Source organism: Venturia canescens, chromosome 2, assembly GCF_019457755.1.
Source record: "Venturia canescens isolate UGA chromosome 2, ASM1945775v1, whole genome shotgun sequence".
Classification (NCBI taxonomy): domain Eukaryota; kingdom Metazoa; phylum Arthropoda; class Insecta; order Hymenoptera; family Ichneumonidae; genus Venturia; species Venturia canescens.
Window position 1 is genome coordinate 1,832,121 of NC_057422.1, and position 17,687 is coordinate 1,849,807.

At 38.7% G+C, this 17,687-nt stretch overlaps 4 protein-coding genes across 5 annotated transcripts; all 4 read right to left on the reverse strand.

Annotated features, from left to right (window-relative positions):
• Positions 1-1,265: 1,265 nt before the first annotated feature.
• Positions 1,266-3,752, reverse strand: LOC122406521 (odorant receptor 67c-like). Its single transcript, XM_043412023.1, has 5 exons — positions 2,986-3,752; positions 1,968-2,067; positions 1,727-1,831; positions 1,494-1,649; positions 1,266-1,401 (listed from the first exon to the last, which is right to left on the reverse strand). Exons 1-5 carry the CDS (start codon positions 3,750-3,752, stop codon positions 1,351-1,353), a joined length of 1,179 nt encoding a protein of 392 aa, XP_043267958.1. The 3' UTR covers positions 1,266-1,350.
• A 983-nt stretch (positions 3,753-4,735) lies between these two features.
• Positions 4,736-7,431, reverse strand: LOC122407160 (putative odorant receptor 85d). Its single transcript, XM_043413187.1, has 5 exons — positions 6,653-7,431; positions 6,190-6,289; positions 5,125-5,229; positions 4,880-5,035; positions 4,736-4,786 (listed from the first exon to the last, which is right to left on the reverse strand). The coding sequence occupies exons 1-5, from the start codon at positions 7,414-7,416 to the stop codon at positions 4,736-4,738; spliced, it is 1,176 nt and encodes a 391-aa protein (XP_043269122.1). The 5' UTR covers positions 7,417-7,431.
• A 1,747-nt stretch (positions 7,432-9,178) lies between these two features.
• Positions 9,179-11,568, reverse strand: LOC122406518 (odorant receptor 67a-like). 2 transcript variants are annotated; one of them, XM_043412019.1, is made up of 6 exons: positions 10,723-11,568; positions 10,503-10,616; positions 10,143-10,242; positions 9,917-10,021; positions 9,671-9,826; positions 9,179-9,577 (listed from the first exon to the last, which is right to left on the reverse strand). In XM_043412019.1, exons 1-6 carry the CDS (start codon positions 11,484-11,486, stop codon positions 9,527-9,529), a joined length of 1,290 nt encoding a protein of 429 aa, XP_043267954.1. In that variant the 5' UTR covers positions 11,487-11,568; the 3' UTR covers positions 9,179-9,526. The 2 variants fall into 2 exon arrangements, with proteins under 2 accessions (XP_043267954.1, XP_043267955.1); XM_043412020.1 differs by lacking the exon at positions 10,503-10,616.
• Positions 11,569-12,519: 951 nt separating this feature from the next.
• On the reverse strand, positions 12,520-16,614 carry LOC122406519 (uncharacterized). The gene is made up of 5 exons (XM_043412021.1): positions 15,767-16,614; positions 14,907-15,006; positions 13,171-13,275; positions 12,925-13,080; positions 12,520-12,826 (listed from the first exon to the last, which is right to left on the reverse strand). The coding sequence occupies exons 1-5, from the start codon at positions 16,528-16,530 to the stop codon at positions 12,776-12,778; spliced, it is 1,176 nt and encodes a 391-aa protein (XP_043267956.1). The 5' UTR covers positions 16,531-16,614; the 3' UTR covers positions 12,520-12,775.
• Positions 16,615-17,687: the final 1,073 nt, after the last annotated feature.

A 17,687-nucleotide genomic window follows, 5' to 3' on the forward strand; every position in this document is an offset into this window, starting at 1 on the left:
AGAGTCTGAGCGAGGTGAAATTTTGTTTTTATCGACAATCGATAACGTCCATACTTTTAACGTTATTGATTCAACGTTAAAGAAATTCTTGACTGTTTCAAATTTTATGGTGAATTATTGCACCAATGTAATAATTGACAAAGTATCAAAGGTTTTAAACTGTCTGTGTCACGTTCGCTATGGCACCAGATCAACTTTCCTGCGAATCTCATTTTTGTGGATTAGTGCGAGTTTTGTAATAATGCATTCAATCACGAAACGTCCAGGTTTCACGGATTCTTAATTTTATCATGCGAAACACTTTTGATATTATGCCAAGATAATTCATGAGTATATTTTTCCGACTGAAGAAAATTATAAAACAGGTTACAAACAAAAATGCGGAGGTCGAGTTTGTTTCCGGATTGGTTGCTTGTAATCTGGGTCGTGTACACATGTGCGCAGGACACAATAGTGCACTGCGTACTACGCAAAGTACCTCGAGTTTATTACACTTGTAAAACGGATTTATTATTAGTCCACAGTTACAAATAATTTATAACTTTTCTAATGGAAGTGTATTTTTCTTGACCATCCACTTCTATTGGCGAATGAGAAATTGTCTTTATTAACCATTAAATTTAATGGTTAACAGGAATTTTTTCAATAAAGCGGTGAATTAAGTTACTTTCATTGCTTTCATTGAAAATTTAAAAAAAAAAATGTTTGATAGATGTCAATTCCATTGATCATTGAGTTGAACGTATAAATGGAAATTGTTTCCACTAATAATTAGATTTGAATTTTTTCCGGGGAGAACTTCCAGTCAATTTCCATTTTATCCTAACAACCAAAGTTCACCTACTCACTTATCGAAAACAATAAAATTTTCTCGGTCGCTTCAGCACCAGAAACGTTTTTTCGATTACCACTTGCGAAACCAATTTAATTTTGGGCCAAGGTGCAAGTCAATGATGATCGCTGAAATTTGTTCGGCTATCAGTGTTTGGTTCGCTCTCGATTTGCGTCGAAATGGATTTAACGTGCGATATTTAATGTCTCATGAATTAATAAATGAAACGAAATCGATGACTTTCGGGTTATACAACAAACGACCTCACCTACGTGAAATGTGGATATGAATGATTAATCAAATCATAAATTCTGAAAATGACACATTTTGCGTGGAATAAAATATATCAAATAATTTGAATAATTCGATGTGACTTCAAAATGATATTTCAGCTCGAAAATGCATGAGTGAATCGCAAATAATAAGAGCTCAGTCACTCAACGCAATTTGTATTCGTCCCAATTCGTTATTTTCTACATCCAGTTTCTGCCGACGAATGCAGAACGACAATAGACAATTCAGTTCATTTCAAGGAGAAGTAGACAAAACGAGTATGATTTGCTGAGAATCTATGAAAGAAAAAAGGGTTCAGTGACAGATCGAGAGACGATTGAATAACACTGAAATAAGGACTTTTGTGGTTGTTGGTTTTTAAAATTACCACTGCTAACGCCGGCACCGCAAGATCGACAATTCGATAAGAGCTGAGTCTGCATTCCATCTGATTGCTCAGTTCCATCAGGCAAAATATTTTCTTTACAGCACTTCCGCGCGCGTGCCAATTTTCGTGAAACGCATCAAGAGTTACCGAAGTGCTCTGTACACGAATACACGTCAATGTCACAATTTCCATTTTTTTTATTCGCTTTGCCTTAACGTTGTTACATGAGTTACCTCATCGAATAACTCTTGAATACTGGAGCAGAGAAGAAATATTTGCACTACGCATGCGAAAGCGTACACCAGGTACGAGGCTTTTTCGACGTTAGCGCTTTCGAACTGCGTACATTTGGAATAATTTACGATCATTAAAAATCATCGAATTTTAACGGCAAATGGATAAAAATCAACACAGGATTATCAATAAGTTAAAATAAATTATAGAGGATTTGAAAAGTATTTCGATGTAACTTACTGTTGCAAATCCGAAGGCTAAGAAACAGAATTTCATTATACAAGTGAGATACGCCGCGCCGATATGAAATGCCAGTAACTCGGTGAGTCTTTGGCTAATTCTACAAAAAAATTTATTTCATTTTATTTACGGTTAAAGCGAATCGATCGAGGGAACGGTTTTGCACGCTCATTTTCAATAAATCCAAAATTTCCTTCAAACTTTCTTTCAGATGACTGGTCAAGATTATCTCGACTATCGATCCAAGGAAGTTTTTGATTACTTCGATATTTCTATGAATTCGAATATCACGAGCATGGAAGATGATATAAAAAAATAAATTCAGCAAGCTCATCAAATTCACCGAATTATGATATCATAAATTTTGTTAGCAAATGCAAGGGTGACACTTCAGTTATACGCACTTTAAAAGTGCCTCCTTCCGTTTACCACGCGGAGAGAAAATTCCAGTAGAAACTACTACGGTGCCATGGGAGTAGGATTCTATATCGTAATATTTATTAATTCTTACGAACATACAATCATTTTTTGTGGAGCGAAACCTCGATGAAAATTTATATGTGATACTGAAACGTACAGGCGTCAAGGAAATTCTGCTCTGTAGCATAATAAATTTTCAAACATTTCGACGGATCGGCGATACTTGTATTCGAGCTCTTGGAATTTTACTATGCTCTATTGTAAAATAAGCAATTCAGAAATTTTTATTTGGAAACGACACGAAAATTACTACGTTTTTGGTAAAAACTTCCACACTCCGGCGACGTAGTAATTCTTATTATTTTTTCTCTCCGTGTACCGAAATGTGTCATTTTATGACTGGATTAAAAAGAAACAAAAACAGCTCGGCCATATACACATGTAGGGAGAGCGTCAGAGTCGCGATTTTACAAGCAACCAGCAGGTTTATCGTAAGCCGTTTGTGTTTGATGAAACTTGTTGGATGAGGTACGAGTGAATGAAGCCGAAGATGAAAGAATGAATGTGGAAATTGATATTGAGTAAAACATGAGTATACTCTATAACAGCACCGTGATGCCGAACGCAATTCTGAAGTGCGGTGAAAACCGGTAGCTCGTCTTGTAGCTGGTCGTCACGTTGACTGAGGGCTTTTGCTGCCTGCATGCGAACGTATTTATATTGGGCAGTCAAGACTGCGATAAAATAGCCGACGTAAACGTCGATGCTGATTTTTCCAAAGTTGACGAAACACGCGCCGAGGATTTGCAAAATCACACCAGCAGCGAAGATTTTTTTACCGAATGGTTCCCCGGGGAAGTAGGCCGGAATAGTGAAATCGGTGTAGGTGAATGTATCGTTATGAAAAATTTTGAAAATCGGCTCGGCTTTCCACATGGTTGTCACTATGAAACACGCGACGGTGTATATTTTCAAGCCCTTTTTGTAAGGCTTGACTGTGTCATGCACGAATTTCTTAAGCTCCTCGGAATCGATGAGAATAAGGTTGTATTTTCTTATCAAATTTCTAAACGCACTTCGGCGCAAGTTGAGATTGATCAGGGGAATAGTAAACTCGACATACAGCGCGATTATCGCACCTGATCTTTTCAAGGCCTCTTTCGTCGTCAGTTTCGCGAAATAAAGGGATCCGGATAACACTGAAAATATATATGTAATGTTAACGGACCATACGAACGAAACCCACAAGAGTGAAACGAAGCTCAGACTCCTTTTCTCATCGCCGAGTGGAAAAATATTTCCTGACAATAAGTTCGTGGCGATGTTGAACTCGTTGGCGCTACGGAAGTATCGCGTTCTTTCCATTCTCGTGGATTCGCGGTATAAACTCGAGGCACTCTCACGTTCAATTCTATTCAGTCTCCCACTCGTTACATGTCTCGATGGTGACTGATCGGAAGAAATATCAACCGACATCGAACAACCTGGATGTCGCCGTATTAATAATTCCCTCTGTGAATCTCATTCCAAAACAAAGTAAAACGTTTGGATGCATACGAGTTTGAAATGCGATGCGGAAGAAATAGAAGTTGATGATTAATGGGCTGACAAAAATAATTTTTTCTCTTTTGATGAAAATTTGCGTACACTTTTCCTCCATATTTTCCGAGCGAGCAATTGGACAATTTAGTTGAAGTCTCTTCGTTCCATCAAATTTCCGTATCTCAACGTTCAATTTTCAAATCATTTTTCTTGTGAAAGACTCATTTTTCGAGCGATCGTTCAGCAATGTCAGCGACATCTTTCATCCTCACATGTTTTTACTTTGAATGCTACGATGATTGAACTCTCTTCGAGACTTTGAACATTAATGAACTACAGCCTGCAATTTCGCTTTCATCCGCCAAGCGAGAAAGCTTGGAGGAAGCGTAGAAAAATAACTTCAGAGTGGGAGTTTAATGTCAGAGAACGTCATCTATGCATCGAGTCATCGATTTCTATTCAGTGCTGGCTCGTTTGTTGAAAGGTAGTGACTTCGTACGTGGTCGTTGAATGATGTTGACCACTCAAAAGTTTGGTGAATTACCGATGGTGAGTGTTTTTTTTGCTTTTTTGCGTGTTTTTTTAATGAGATCTTCAATGTTACTTTCAACATTTGACTTATCGATTTAAATCATTTTAATAAGTTTACCAGCTCGTGCAAGAGAAAAAACGTTGATTTTTCATAAAAAAAGAACATTTAAATTTGAGAACTGTTTTTTTGACGTAGTAATGACAGACTGATGATTTTTCCTCTCTTTCTCGATGTACAGAATATTTGTACAGTTTTTGTAGGAAAGCTACAAGGCTTAGTTGACGTTAAGTAGAAGCAAACACACTGAGTAGGACTTGCTCAGAATCTGTACAGTAAAACAAAGGAATGATATTGGGAAAATTGTTGGCGAGTAACGGTGGAATGAGGGTGATAGAATAGTTGGGAATTTCTAATTTACCAATGCCAACGTTGGAACGACGAGATCAACGATTCGATAAGCGCTGATACGACATTCTATTTGGTTGCTGAGTTGAATAATGTAAAAGGTTTTCTGTACGGTCATACTCCGAGTGTACCAATTTTCGTGAAATGCGTCATCCGTAACAGACGTGCTCTACGATCGAAAAGCGTGAATTTCAATAGGAATTTTGTCCAAAGATAACAATAGTGATATTTCTTTTGTTTTATTCAATTAAAATTTACTGCATCGACCAATTCTTGAATGCTGGAGCAGAGCATGAATACCAGCAATATACGGCAAAATATGTAAGCGATGTAGGTGAACTTTTCGACGACAGCATTCTCGAACTACAAAAGAAAATCTGGTAGTTAGTCGGGAGTTATAAGAAACGCGAAAATGCTGTTGAAAATGTAAAAAAGAAAAAAAAAAGTATATAGGGAAACATGGGGCAAAGTGGCCATATGGGGCAAAGTGGCCACCCACTTTTTTGGGGCATTTTTGAATTCTGGGGCAAAGTGGCCACTCACGCAAATCCGATTTCTGGCGGGGCACAGGATCAGTGAGAATTCTATGTTTTTTTGAGAAATTGATAGCTATTTAAGGCAGAGGGTGAGAATCATTTTGCGAATTACTGATAAATGTCTATTTTATTTTGATTGACAAAAATCGCACTTATAATGGACTTCATCTTCATCGACACCTGCACACAAGGTGTGCGCCCATTTTAGGCATGTTTCGCAGCAAATTCAATCTTCGGAGGAATGCGAATAAAGTTGATCGCAGAAAATACACGCAACGTCTGCCGCAGACAAGAATTTTTCTTTTTTGATGATCTCTTTTTTCTTACTCACTAGATTTGCGCGATACGACGGACTCGTGATAATGGCGGTTTTCCCACGATTTGCCCGATAAGGACGGGCTTTTGCCACTTGTAATGGCAAAATTTATCGAAGTATTCCGACTAATTCTTTTTTCATCCCATCGAAGGAGGGTACCTACTATGCCTCGTTTCTTTTCGGTTTATCGCGGCCTTCAATGTTCCATGCGGGAACAGTCTATTACAACGTCTATTTAACCAGAAGTGACAATTATCGATTTTCATCGCATTTGAGGGGGTGGCCACTTTGCGGCCCAAACATTTTTTTTTTCAAAATTCGTGCAATAAGGAGGTGGAATCAGTTTGGGGACATAAAAATAAGTAAATGACCATGTGCTACCCGACAAAACTCGTTAAATTCCTTAAGTGGGCCACTTTGCCCCATACTCCCCTACAAAAATGAATATTCTACTAATCGAGTGGAACTTACTGTTATTACTCCGTAGGCTAGAAAACAGAATTCCATTATGCAAGTGATGTACGTTACGCCAATATGAAACGCCAATACTTCGATGAGCCTTTGCCCGACTCTACAAAAATATGTCATTTTCTTGTAATTAAAAATTTTCACGGGTTTTCGTGGATCGATAATCAGCTATAGTGAATTTAAATAATTCTCGTACAACGAGAGACAAAGTGAATTTAATCGGTGTTGGGGAGGATTTTGGCACACTCGATTGAGTCAACAGACCTTTTTTTAACGCTGATGAGTGTTTTTTTTACTATTTCATTTCGTTGAAACGGTGTCGAGCAGCGACTTAAAAAATTTGAGTCTGTGTTAGAGTACATGCAGTCAATTTTTTTTGAATGCCAATAAGTTTAATCTTGTCCCAAAGCTCTTCAGTACGTGCGGATAATAATATTGATTTGTTTGAAAAAATGTGTCTACCTACTTAATGACGGCGGAATGATGTTCAACGCAATCACGAAGGGCAGTTATTACAGACAAGTCGTCCCTTCGACCGTCCTTTTCACTCAATGCTTCGGCTATTCGTATGCGAACGTATTTATATTGACCCACCAATACGGCTATGTAATGAATGACATAGAGATATATAGCGATCGCTCCAACATGTATGGCGCAACCACCGACAACTTGTATAGCAACACCGGCTGCGAAAACACCCCTCCCGAATGGTTCACCAGGCAAATAAGCAGGTAACGTAAAATCGGCGTACGTGAATTGTTCACTCTCGAAGATTCGAAAAATTGGTGCTGCTGGGAAAAGGATTGCAGCCAGGAGGCCTGCAACCAAGTAAAAGCTAAGGCCCGCATTGTAATGTTTCACCGTCTGACAAACACACTCTCTCAAATCATCGCATTCGATGAGAATGAGATTGTAATTCTTGATCAATATGTGGAGATCACTTCGTCGAATATTAAGATAAAAAAGAGGGATCAATATTTCAGTAGTGAGCACCGCGATTGCACCGGATTTTTTGAAAGCTTGGTCTGCCGTGAGGTTGGCAAAATGCAAAGTGCCCAAAGCACAGCTCGTTAAGTATACGATTTTTATTGACCACGCGAACATCATCCATAAAATGCTGAGGAAGTCTAACTTTTTTAGGTCATCGCTGAGCGGCAAAAAATGACCAGCGAGAAAATTCACGAATACATTTAAACGATTTACACTCTCGAAATATGCGCTCTTCTCCATACTCGCTAATCTTGAGATTTTATCAACTGAAGTTATATATTAAACTGTAGTTTGGAAAGTGTAGTCGTGCTACTGCTGGTAAAATCTCTAGTCTTCTGTTCAGTTACGCTCCTCGATGAAGACTGACGAGGTGAATACTGTCGTACTTGGAGCTGCGAGCTCTCGCGTAATTAATCATTCCGTTTGTCAACGTAGTCGGGATTCGAGGAGTCCGAGTCGTACCAGCGACATGTAAAAACAATTGAAGGCAAAAAAGGTTGTAAAACATTTAAGAGAATGAACGAGGGTGCTTTCAAAGCTGTATGAGGCTTTTGCACTTCTTCTATTGAAAACATTGTCATGTTTTTTGCCCCGCAAATTTCTGTAGGGCGATTCCTGTTCCGAATTCTCTCTGAGATATCGATCTTTTCCGTTCCTAACCGTTGACAACAATTCCAATGTTTTTTCTCAAAGTTCCTTTTTCCATATAGTTTCGGAACAACGCCGAGACTCAGTCGTATAATTAACTTTCCTTTGAAGCAGAGGACGCGATGTAGAAACGCTTAGGATATTAATGATAAGCTTGTGATTCGATACCGGTGTAGGAAAGAAAAAAAATGTTCAGACGAATGACGAGAAAGGGATTAGAAGCGGGGGCGCGTGTGCTGACAAGCTGAGAGTGTATTTATTGATTTTCATTCAGTTTCAATTTGGTCTTCATGAAGTGATGATCTATGGTCGCACTGCGAGCTACTGTTGAGCACAGAGAGGAAGACGGTTGCATTGAAGTTCTGCTGTACCCCGATTCATCGGCTACTTTCAAAGAATTTGTATATTTTTTCATTATCGAACTTTTTCGTCTTCGCCGGGATGGCGCGTGATACAATTTTTTTCATTTCTTTTGGACTCTTTTTATGACTGTCCAAGAAAAAATTGTGAATCCTGAGTTAGAATAGCAGTGCGATTTCATAAAAAATACTCCTGATTAACGAAACGCATTTCGCGAGTTTATACTTTTTTCAATGGAAGATCGGTTCTTTGCAAGCGACTTTAACTGCACAAATAAAGGATTTCGAGCCAGTCACTCACGCTTTTTCATATCAATAAAAACTGTTACGAGCAATTGCGCAACTTTATGCGCTATAGAAATTATTCTGTGAAAAAAACTAGAGAAAGTGTTTGTCTGAGCTCCTTCTGACAATCGTGTCGCGAGCACGTTCATATCACCGCCTAGGGGAACGCTCCGTTACCGACTGTATCGGCAAGGTTTTCTGCAGTTTCCCTCCGCCCTCTGCAACCACGATACACTCTAAAATGAGTCAGCTGCTGCTGCACTGGCAAGATTTTTGGAAAGATGGAATGAAAGGATGAAAAGAATGACCCTGATGAGGCGCAGTAATAAAAGTTGGCTCGAACCCCAATGCAAAAAAGAAAATACTTTTCATTTTGCGAAGTCGAACGCTACTAAAATTTTACACTTTCGATGACGCCCTGCGGTCAGCATTTCCTACTCGATTTCATTAGACCCAGAAATGTTTATAACTTTCGCACAAAAAAAAAAACAATTTTAAAAATATGGCAAAATATTAATTACATTTTATGTCATTGATGCACATTCATTAAACATTAAACTTATCTATACATTATTATCATGGGACAAACCTTTTGTAGTTAACTGCCTCATTTTTCAGGATCGTATTTTGATGGCTGGGAGAGACGAATATCGGTATTTGTGTTTCCAAATTTCTACAATCCTGAACATTATCAAGATTCTTTTTTGCTTTTCACACTTTAATTATTCGAGTTCAACGTCAATTCACAACAACGGATCTCTTCACAAAGTTTGATTCGGGAACATAGCACGAAAAACGAATATTCCATCAACGTGATTTTCTGTCATCTCAGACGTCTTCTAACAACTGTTATGCGAATGCATGAGAAAAGACTGTTTTTCTCGTAAGCTTTCATATTTATAATCCAAATAATAATTTTCGAGTCTAACGTAATTGCATCAATAATGAAAGAAATTTTCTAGTTTTGTGACTTCCAGTATCAAGCCGAGGTTATCGTGGCTACGACACGAAATTAACACGAAACGATTCGGTGAAGTTGATGCAGCAAAGCACGACATTCATTTAACGCTGAGTAGAAGCAAGCAAACTGAATACGATTTGCTCAAAATCTGTACCGTAAAAAAAATATAAATATTGAAGAAGTAGTCACTGAGAAAAAACTGAATAATTGTATCGAAATAAAGGAAGTATTTCTCATTTACCAATGCCAAAGTTGGAACGACGAGTTCAACGATTCGATAAGCGCTGATACGACATTCTATTTGGTTGCTGAGTTGAATAATGTAAAAGGTTTTCTGTACGGTCTTGCTCCGAGTATACCAATTTTCGTGAAAAACGTCATCCGTGACAGACGTGCTCTAAAATCGGAAAATGTCAGTATCAATTTCTTTGATCCTTCGCGATGTAGAAAAATTATGTTTATTTCATTTTGTTTGACTGAAATTTACTGCATCGACCAATTCTTGGATACTGGAGCAGAGCATGAACACCAGTAATACGCGGAATAATGTGTAAGCGATGTAAGTGAACTTTTCGACGACGGCACTCCCGAACTGCAGTAAAAAGTTTACAGTCGATAGAGAGTTACGAGAAAATGAAAAATGGTAGCACGGATATGAGAAATATCACAGATTTATACGAATAAATGTCACACTTTAATCATGCTGAACTCACCGTTATTATGCCGTAAGCTAAAAAACAGAATTCCATTATACAAGTAATGTACGTTACGCCAACATGGAGCGCCAATACCTCGCCGAGCGCTTGTCCAACTCTGCAAAAAAATGTGATAATTTTCTGCGAAAGAATTCGATAGAAATCGGACGGTTACTGTATCAAGAGATTTTTATATTTTCCGAAATTATTCTGATGTTTCCACTGTTTGATTAGTGGATGGAGGAAAAATGGATAAAAGGTGAGACGAACCGTGCACGTTTTTGGGACCGTATGATCGCGCAATTGTGCACTCAGCTTGTCACTTTTTCGACAGATTTTTCGAATTCGATTCCATCTCATTCGACGTGTAAAACTTACGATTTCTTCATGTTGATGTAGCGCGTCTTTTCAAATAGTAAGTCACACGAAAACGGTGTCGGCGAATGATTTAAAATGCGCAGGGCATGTCCACAGTACGTTGGAAAATATGAACTGAGACATTTGGATAGAATGATAAAATTATTTCGATGGGCATGCATGGAACTCCGTAGTGCGTACGGGAAATGATTATCAATGATTTCGAAAAATGTGAACGTACTTTATGACGGCAGAATGATGTTCGATGCAATCACGAAGAGCAGCGATCGCAGACGAGTCGTCCCTTCGACCGTGCTCTTCACTCAGCGCTTCGGCTATTCGTACGCGGACGTATTTATATTGACCTACTAGGACAGCGATGTAATGAACGACATACAGATACATGGCGACTGTTCCAACGTGTATGCCGCAAGAACCGACGATTTGCATGGCAACTCCAGCAGCGAAAACGCCTCTCGAGAATGGTTCACCGGGCAAATAAGCTGGTAATGTAAAATCAGCGTAGCTGAACTGTTCACTTTCGAAAATATGGAAAATTGGTGCTAGTGGAAAAAATACGGATACTATGAGACCCGCGATGAAGTAAATGCTGAGGCCTGTATTGTAATGATCGACCGTTTGGCGAACGAATTCTCTCAGCTCGTCGCAGTCGATGAGAATGAGATTGTATTTCTTGATCAATTTGTGGAGATCGCTCCGTCGAAAATTAAGATACAACAGGGGAATTAATATCTCAGAAGTAAGCACGGCCTCGGCACCAATCGTCTTGAAAGCTTCGTCCGCTGTGAGTTTGGCGAAATGCAACGTTCCCAAAGCGGTGCTTATCAGGTATACGAGTTTAACTGCCCACGCGAATATCATCCACAAGCCGCTGAGGCAGCCTATCTTTTTGGGGTTGTCGCTGAGCGGCAAAAAATGGCCTGCGAGGAAATTCACGAAGGCATTTAAACGATTCACACGCTCGAAATACGCGGTTTTCTCCATGATCGCAGATCCTGCGATCTTGTGAACTGTTGCTCGGGAACTTTAGCGGTCCCGCTACCGACAAGAATTTTTACTCTCCCACTTATAGTTCTGGTTCTCAATAAAAACTGAGGACGTGGATACTCTTGTACATTGAACCACGACTTTTGTGTTCGATTAATTATTCCGTTTGTCAACGGAGTTGGAAATCAGTGGTGATTATCCAAAGGCTCGAACCATAAAAAAGTAGAAAAGAACGGCCGAGAGAGTTCGCGAAGCTATAGAAGCTTTTTTACTTCATACGTTGGAAAAGTTATTATATATTTTTTACTCCTCATACATCTGGCGGCGATTCTTGCTCCGAATTCTCTTTGACGTACCGATCTCTTCCATTCTCGACCGAATCCGTTGACAATCATTTCAATGTTTTTGTTCACAGTGCCTTTTTTTTATATAGTTTAAGGACGACGCTCGGACGGGGTCGGACAATGAACTTTCCTTTGAAGACGATCCAATGTAGAAGTGTTTAGAATATTAATGAGCGTGCGGTTTGATTCTAGTGTACGAAGTAAAAAATGTTCAGAGGGAAACGACGAGGGAGGAGAAGGAGCATGACCTGGCGACAAGTTGAAAGCCGAATCATTGATTTTTATTCAGTTTCGAATCGCTCTTCGTCGAGTGATGATCTTTGCTCATACTGCAAACTACTGTTCGGTGTGGAAAGAAAGTTTGCTTTGTTAAGTTTTCCTCTTCCACCGGCGTCTGTCACTTTTCAGAGGTTCTTATTCTCTCGTTTCCAAATTGTTTTTGTGTTCTCCGGGAGCGTATGCGACAAGTGACATCCGCGCGGTTGAAGTGCGACGTCAGAAACAACTTTGTCTCATACAAGATCCTTCAAATCGGGCGCAGGTTCCATCGACGTCGCAATTTCGTATATATTTGTTGGTATATATTATTTGAACAATGTTTTTTGGCACCGGAAAACGTCATTCAATGATTTCATCGTTCAGTGATGATTCAAACTCTAAATACACGTTGGAAAATGATTACGAGCTATTGACAGAGAGATGTTCCATTTTATTGTGCTTTTGATATCGTACCGACACTTTTTTTGCTTCAAAAGGGATCAACAAAAGATTATCGTAGCCAAAAACTGCAAGGGGAGGTTTCACGGTTGACGTCGTTGAAAAAAAGCGGTCGAGAGAACACTTGACGTGTAGATACGTTGTAGAACGAATATTGTTTCTTCTTAAGCCGTTATCGTTGGAGTAGAGTGATTTTTCGTTACATTGTGTCGAACAGCACACGATTCATTTTACGTTAAGTAGAAGCAAGCACACCGAGTAAGACTTGCTTAGAATCTGAATGGTTAAAAATACAGAAAGCATTGTTTCAAAGTAATATTTTAGGGTGGGAGAATATTCGTTTTGAATAAAAGTCGAGTAAAAGTTCAATGTACCAAAGCTAAGGTTGGCACGACGAGATCGACGATTCGGTAAGCGCTGATTCGGCATTCGATTCGATTGCTGAGTTGAATTACGTAGAAAGTTTTCTGTACAGTCTTGCCACGTGCGTACCAATTTTCATGAAATGCATCATCCGTTACAGACGTGCTCTACGAAGGAAAAAGATTCATTGAAAATCTTAAGTTTTTATATTAATTGGAAAAAAAAATGTGTCTGTCATTCAAATGTCAAGAACTCACTGCATCGACCAGTTCTTGAATGCTGGAGCAGAGCAGAAATACTACTAATATACGGCAACATATGTAAGCCATGTAAGCGAACTTTTCGACGACAGCATTCCCGAACTGCAGAGAAATAACTTATGGTCAATAAATAAAGTCAACAAAGTATTATAAAGAAACGAACCAGAAAATAAGATTGACGGTTAAGGAAGATCACGCGAATCTAATGGAAATCGAAAATTCCAAATTTAAGAGTTGAAGTTTGGAAATATGCTAGAAAAATACGTCGTGCATCTATCCCCGGAATTATTATAGGATCTATCATCTAATTGTCGAGAAAACAATTAACGAAAACCATATTTTTTGAAGGGACACTCCCTGTGCGATGATTTGGATCTTATGAAATAGGATCCTCCCAACGTCAAAGAGTCAAAAACGAGAATAAGAAAATATAATGTTTTTAGATATCAATGATGTCTTGAGAAACCCTTGGTACCGGTGAAAATGACTTTGGAATGGAAAAATAAAAACGATCAATATTTTAAACCATGAGCCAACTGGTTTAAAATATAGATATGCATACGTATATAAATGGGAAATGGCTGTTGTCAGATTTCGCTTGACGATTTTACTACAAAAGTTTTTTAACCGCTATCATTATATTAAAAATTTATTAATTTCAACAAATAAGTTTCACATTATTTTGCTTCCTCATCGAGGAAGCTTTGTGACGATGAAAAATTTTTTTTTCCAGTTTTCAATGTCAACGTACTCAAAATGTTCCAAAACATCGAAAAATCATATCTAGAAAAAATGTCCGGATGTGTGTGTGTATGTGTGTATGTTATGGCACTGCAAAATTCAAACGCTTATAACTCGGAAACGGTTTGAGATACAGCGCTACCGTTTTGCACAGATGTTAATCTATACAAGCTCTTCACTCTCTGATAATTTTGTCAGAATTTGTAAAAAATTACGAATCTGACGACGTTTTGAAATATTCATAAAAAGGGTGTCGACGCTCTAACTTTCGAAAATTTAAAAATTTATTAATAATTTTTTTTTTATAAATAGACTATCATAATAGGAAAGTTAGTATTGAATTTGGGGAATATCGGTTGAGCGGTTTAAATTTTATGACATTTTGAATTTTACGAAAATATGAGTTTTTCAAAAAATCGTCCAACCGCTTCAATTTTTGGAAATTTTATAAGATATCGTGTATAAGCCTGTACTTCCTCTATACTTTCCAGCAAAGTTGTCGGAATTTTCTTTAATTTCAATGTAAATAGAAAAACGATGAAAATTGAAAGTTGCAAACTGTTTTTTCTGATGGCTCGTCATTTAGTTTTTTTTTATGAATTTAAACAAAGAGATAAATTAAAGCTCGTAAAAGAAGGTAGAGAAAATACATTATTTCCTTATATACAAAAAAATGGTGCAAATTAAAATTTGCAAATTGCTTCCTCAAAATGGTCAAGATGCACGATGCTCGAAGCTTCCTCTATGAGGAAGCCAAAATGAAAAATATAGCACCTCATAGAGTAAGCTTTGCGCATCGTGCATCTTGACCATCTTGAGGAAGCAATTTGCAAATTTTTATTTGCAGCATTTTTATTAATTGGGAGAATAAATTTTAATCGTTTCTTTGATCATCAAAAGAGCAAAAAAGTTTAGTTGCTTTTTTGAATCACAAGTAATGAATGATTTTCCTCAATGAATTAATATGAAGGAACATTATGTTCAACACTTACGGTGATCACTCCGTAGGCTAGAAAACAGAATTCTAATATACAAGTGATGTAGGTCGCGCCGATATAAAGCGCCAATATCTCGATGAGCGTTTGACCAACCCTACAGAAATATGTTATCAACTATTATTTTTCGGGATTTGTTTTTATTCGCATTAAATTTCGGAAATAACTCATATTTCCCAATAGTTTTGCATATATTTTATTGCTTCCGCATATGCTCCCCAGCGTTCATCTAAGATTTGCGTTTTCGTAAAACTCATCGAGGAAACCCAGAAATTGCTTTTTTCTAGTGTACTATTGCAATAAATTTGACAGGGACCGAGGAAAACTGTGCGACAATTTTGGCGGATAGGGCCTTCCCCAGATAGGCAGGAGAAGGGCCTTGAATCAACGGTGCCCTCATTGCTGGCGATGTGTTTTTCTTATTTATATCAATTGGGATCTTGATATTGTAGAGAGGATTGGCTACGTACTTTTATCAAATCAGGGTTACTCACGGTTCATTTCAACATCTTTGGGAATGCGACACAAACTTTCTTCACTGACGAGGAATTGAGCGATATACTCGACGCATATAGTGCTGGGATAAATTCCATAAATTCGAGATTACAAAAACAGGATTCCAGTGTTTAAGGGTCAGGGTCTTTATTGATTTTTATTTCATTTTTACTTTGGAGAAATTCGAATTGCTTTATTAACTCACTGAAAAATTAGTATATTACACACCTAGGGCAGGAAAATAAGGAAAGTCTCAGATCACATGTAATTGTCGGCCGAGGCTTCGCCTCGGTGTGTAATGCCCTAGGTGTGTAATATACTATTTCGATGATTTTTATAATCAATAAAAAATGAGTACCTACGCAATGACTGCGCTATGATGTTCAATGCATTTACTTAACGCAGCGACCACAGACGAATCGTCTTTCCGTCCGTTCTTTTCACTCAGAGCTTCGGCGAATTGTATACGAATATATTTGAATTGAGCTATAAGGATAGTAACGTAATGGATGACATACGTATAAATGCCAATCGCTCCAACGTGTACAGCGCAACCACCAAAAATTTCCAAAACAACACCAGCAGCAAAAACACCTCTCCCGAATGGTTCACCGGGCAAATAAGCCGGCACAGTGAAATCGGCGTAGGTAAAACGTTCACTTTCGAAAATTCGGAAGATCGGCGCTGCGGGGAAAAAAAATGCAGCCGTGAGGCCGACGATGAAGTAAAACTTGAGGCCTTTGATGTAAGGTTTCATAGACCGACTAACGCACTGTCTAAATTCATCGGAATCGATGAGAATAACGTTATAATATTCGATCAATTTGCGTAGATCATTCCGTCGAAGATTAAGATAACAAAGGGGGAAAAATACTTCACTACTGAGGACCGTTATGGCACCAGATTTCTTAAAAGCTTGATCAGCCGTCAAATCGGCGAAGTGCACCGTGCCCAAAGCAATGCTCGTCCAATACACGATTTTAACCGCCCAAGCGAACGCCATCCACAGGTTGCCAAAAAAGCCTAATTTTGCATCGTCCTCACTGAGCGGCAAAAAATGCCCGGCGAAAAAATTGACAAAAGCATTAAAACGATTGGCGCGACGAAAATATTCGCTTCTCTTCATATTCACGAATATCGCGAACTTGGAAACTTTAGTTACTGCACTGCCGGACACGAGATTTCAGTCTTCTCAGTTGCGAGTCTTGTTGGAAACTGTCGACAAGACCGCTTACGTACTCCGAACCACGACATCGTTCTCTAATTACCCATTCCGTTTGTCAATGCGATGGCAAATCGCTCGTTAATAACGAGAAGTACAACTCGTACGATCGATTGGCAAAAACGGAGGGTGGAAACAAGCAGACGGAATGGACGACGCTGTCACGAAGCTATACGTTTCTTGCTTTCTCTCTCGTTAACGTTGAAACACTTTTTATACCCCACTTTTCTGTAGCACGACTCTTGCTCCGGTTTCCCTTTGAAGTATCAATCTCTTCTTCTCTCAACCGCATAGATAAACGCTCCCGAGTTTTTCTTAAGTACCTTTTTCACGAAGATTCGGAATAACATTGCAACGGAGCCCTATAATTATTTTTCCCTCAAAGACGCCACCGACCCTCGTGCGCAGAGCAAAAAATATTTAAGGGAAAACAACTCTGCACGTGCTAGGAGAGGGAGAAACCGATTGGAAGTGGAATCATCGATTTTTATTCAGTTCTGAAATGTTCTTCGTGGAGTGACGATCACTAATCCCGACCATACTTTGTATCAATCGCAACGATTTATTTTACGCGTTGTATTCACACTCTGTTAAAACCGGGAAACGTGACAGTGTTACGTGTCCTCTTAGGGCAGTACCGCGAACTCATTTTGCATTTCCTTTCTTGGATTTGACATTTTTTGGCTAAAGATGACGAATCGAGATGAGCCGAGACGATTTCAGTCTGAACAAGCGTCGATCATCTTGGTCTGTAAGTACATGAGAGCAAAAACACTCGAATTTCAAAACGATCGAACTCAAGTCTCTGGACAGAGTTGCTCGAAAGATATTTCATGTCGATCAATGCGGAAAGACAGAAGAATAAAAACCGAAGGGAGATTAATAGAAAGAGGAAAATAAAGGCGAAAGGAAAATCGTCAAAACTTATTTTAGCCCAGTCAAGATTCACGATGAAAGATGATTCCGTGTCTGCTACAAATGCACTCTCACATTCACAGGGTGTTCGAGGAGTAAGGATTGTGACGCTCTAATTTTGTGAAAGAATAAATAAAAATACTTGA

Coding starts and splice junctions, on each gene's coding strand:
- LOC122407160 (XM_043413187.1), bottom strand. CDS start 7,416: ATGGAGAAGAGCGCATATTTCGAGAGTGTAAATCGTTTAAATGTATTC. Junction 5,036..5,124: donor TTCAAGAATTGGTCGATGCA/GTAAATTTTAAT, acceptor TTTCGATCGTAG/AGCACGTCTGTTACGGATGA. Junction 4,787..4,879: donor TCGTTCCAACGTTGGCATTG/GTAAATTAGAAA, acceptor TTTACTGTACAG/ATTCTGAGCAAGTCCTACTC.
- LOC122406519 (XM_043412021.1), bottom strand. CDS start 16,530: ATGAAGAGAAGCGAATATTTTCGTCGCGCCAATCGTTTTAATGCTTTT. Junction 13,081..13,170: donor TTCAAGAACTGGTCGATGCA/GTGAGTTCTTGA, acceptor TTTCCTTCGTAG/AGCACGTCTGTAACGGATGA. Junction 12,827..12,924: donor TCGTGCCAACCTTAGCTTTG/GTACATTGAACT, acceptor TTAACCATTCAG/ATTCTAAGCAAGTCTTACTC.
- LOC122406518 (XM_043412019.1), bottom strand. CDS start 11,486: ATGGAGAAAACCGCGTATTTCGAGCGTGTGAATCGTTTAAATGCCTTC. Junction 10,022..10,142: donor TAGCTTACGGCATAATAACG/GTGAGTTCAGCA, acceptor TTTTTACTGCAG/TTCGGGAGTGCCGTCGTCGA. Junction 9,578..9,670: donor TCGTTCCAACTTTGGCATTG/GTAAATGAGAAA, acceptor TTTACGGTACAG/ATTTTGAGCAAATCGTATTC.
- LOC122406521 (XM_043412023.1), bottom strand. CDS start 3,752: ATGGAAAGAACGCGATACTTCCGTAGCGCCAACGAGTTCAACATCGCC. Junction 2,068..2,985: donor CATCACGGTGCTGTTATAGA/GTATACTCATGT, acceptor ATTTTTTTGTAG/AATTAGCCAAAGACTCACCG. Junction 1,650..1,726: donor TTCAAGAGTTATTCGATGAG/GTAACTCATGTA, acceptor ATTCGTGTACAG/AGCACTTCGGTAACTCTTGA.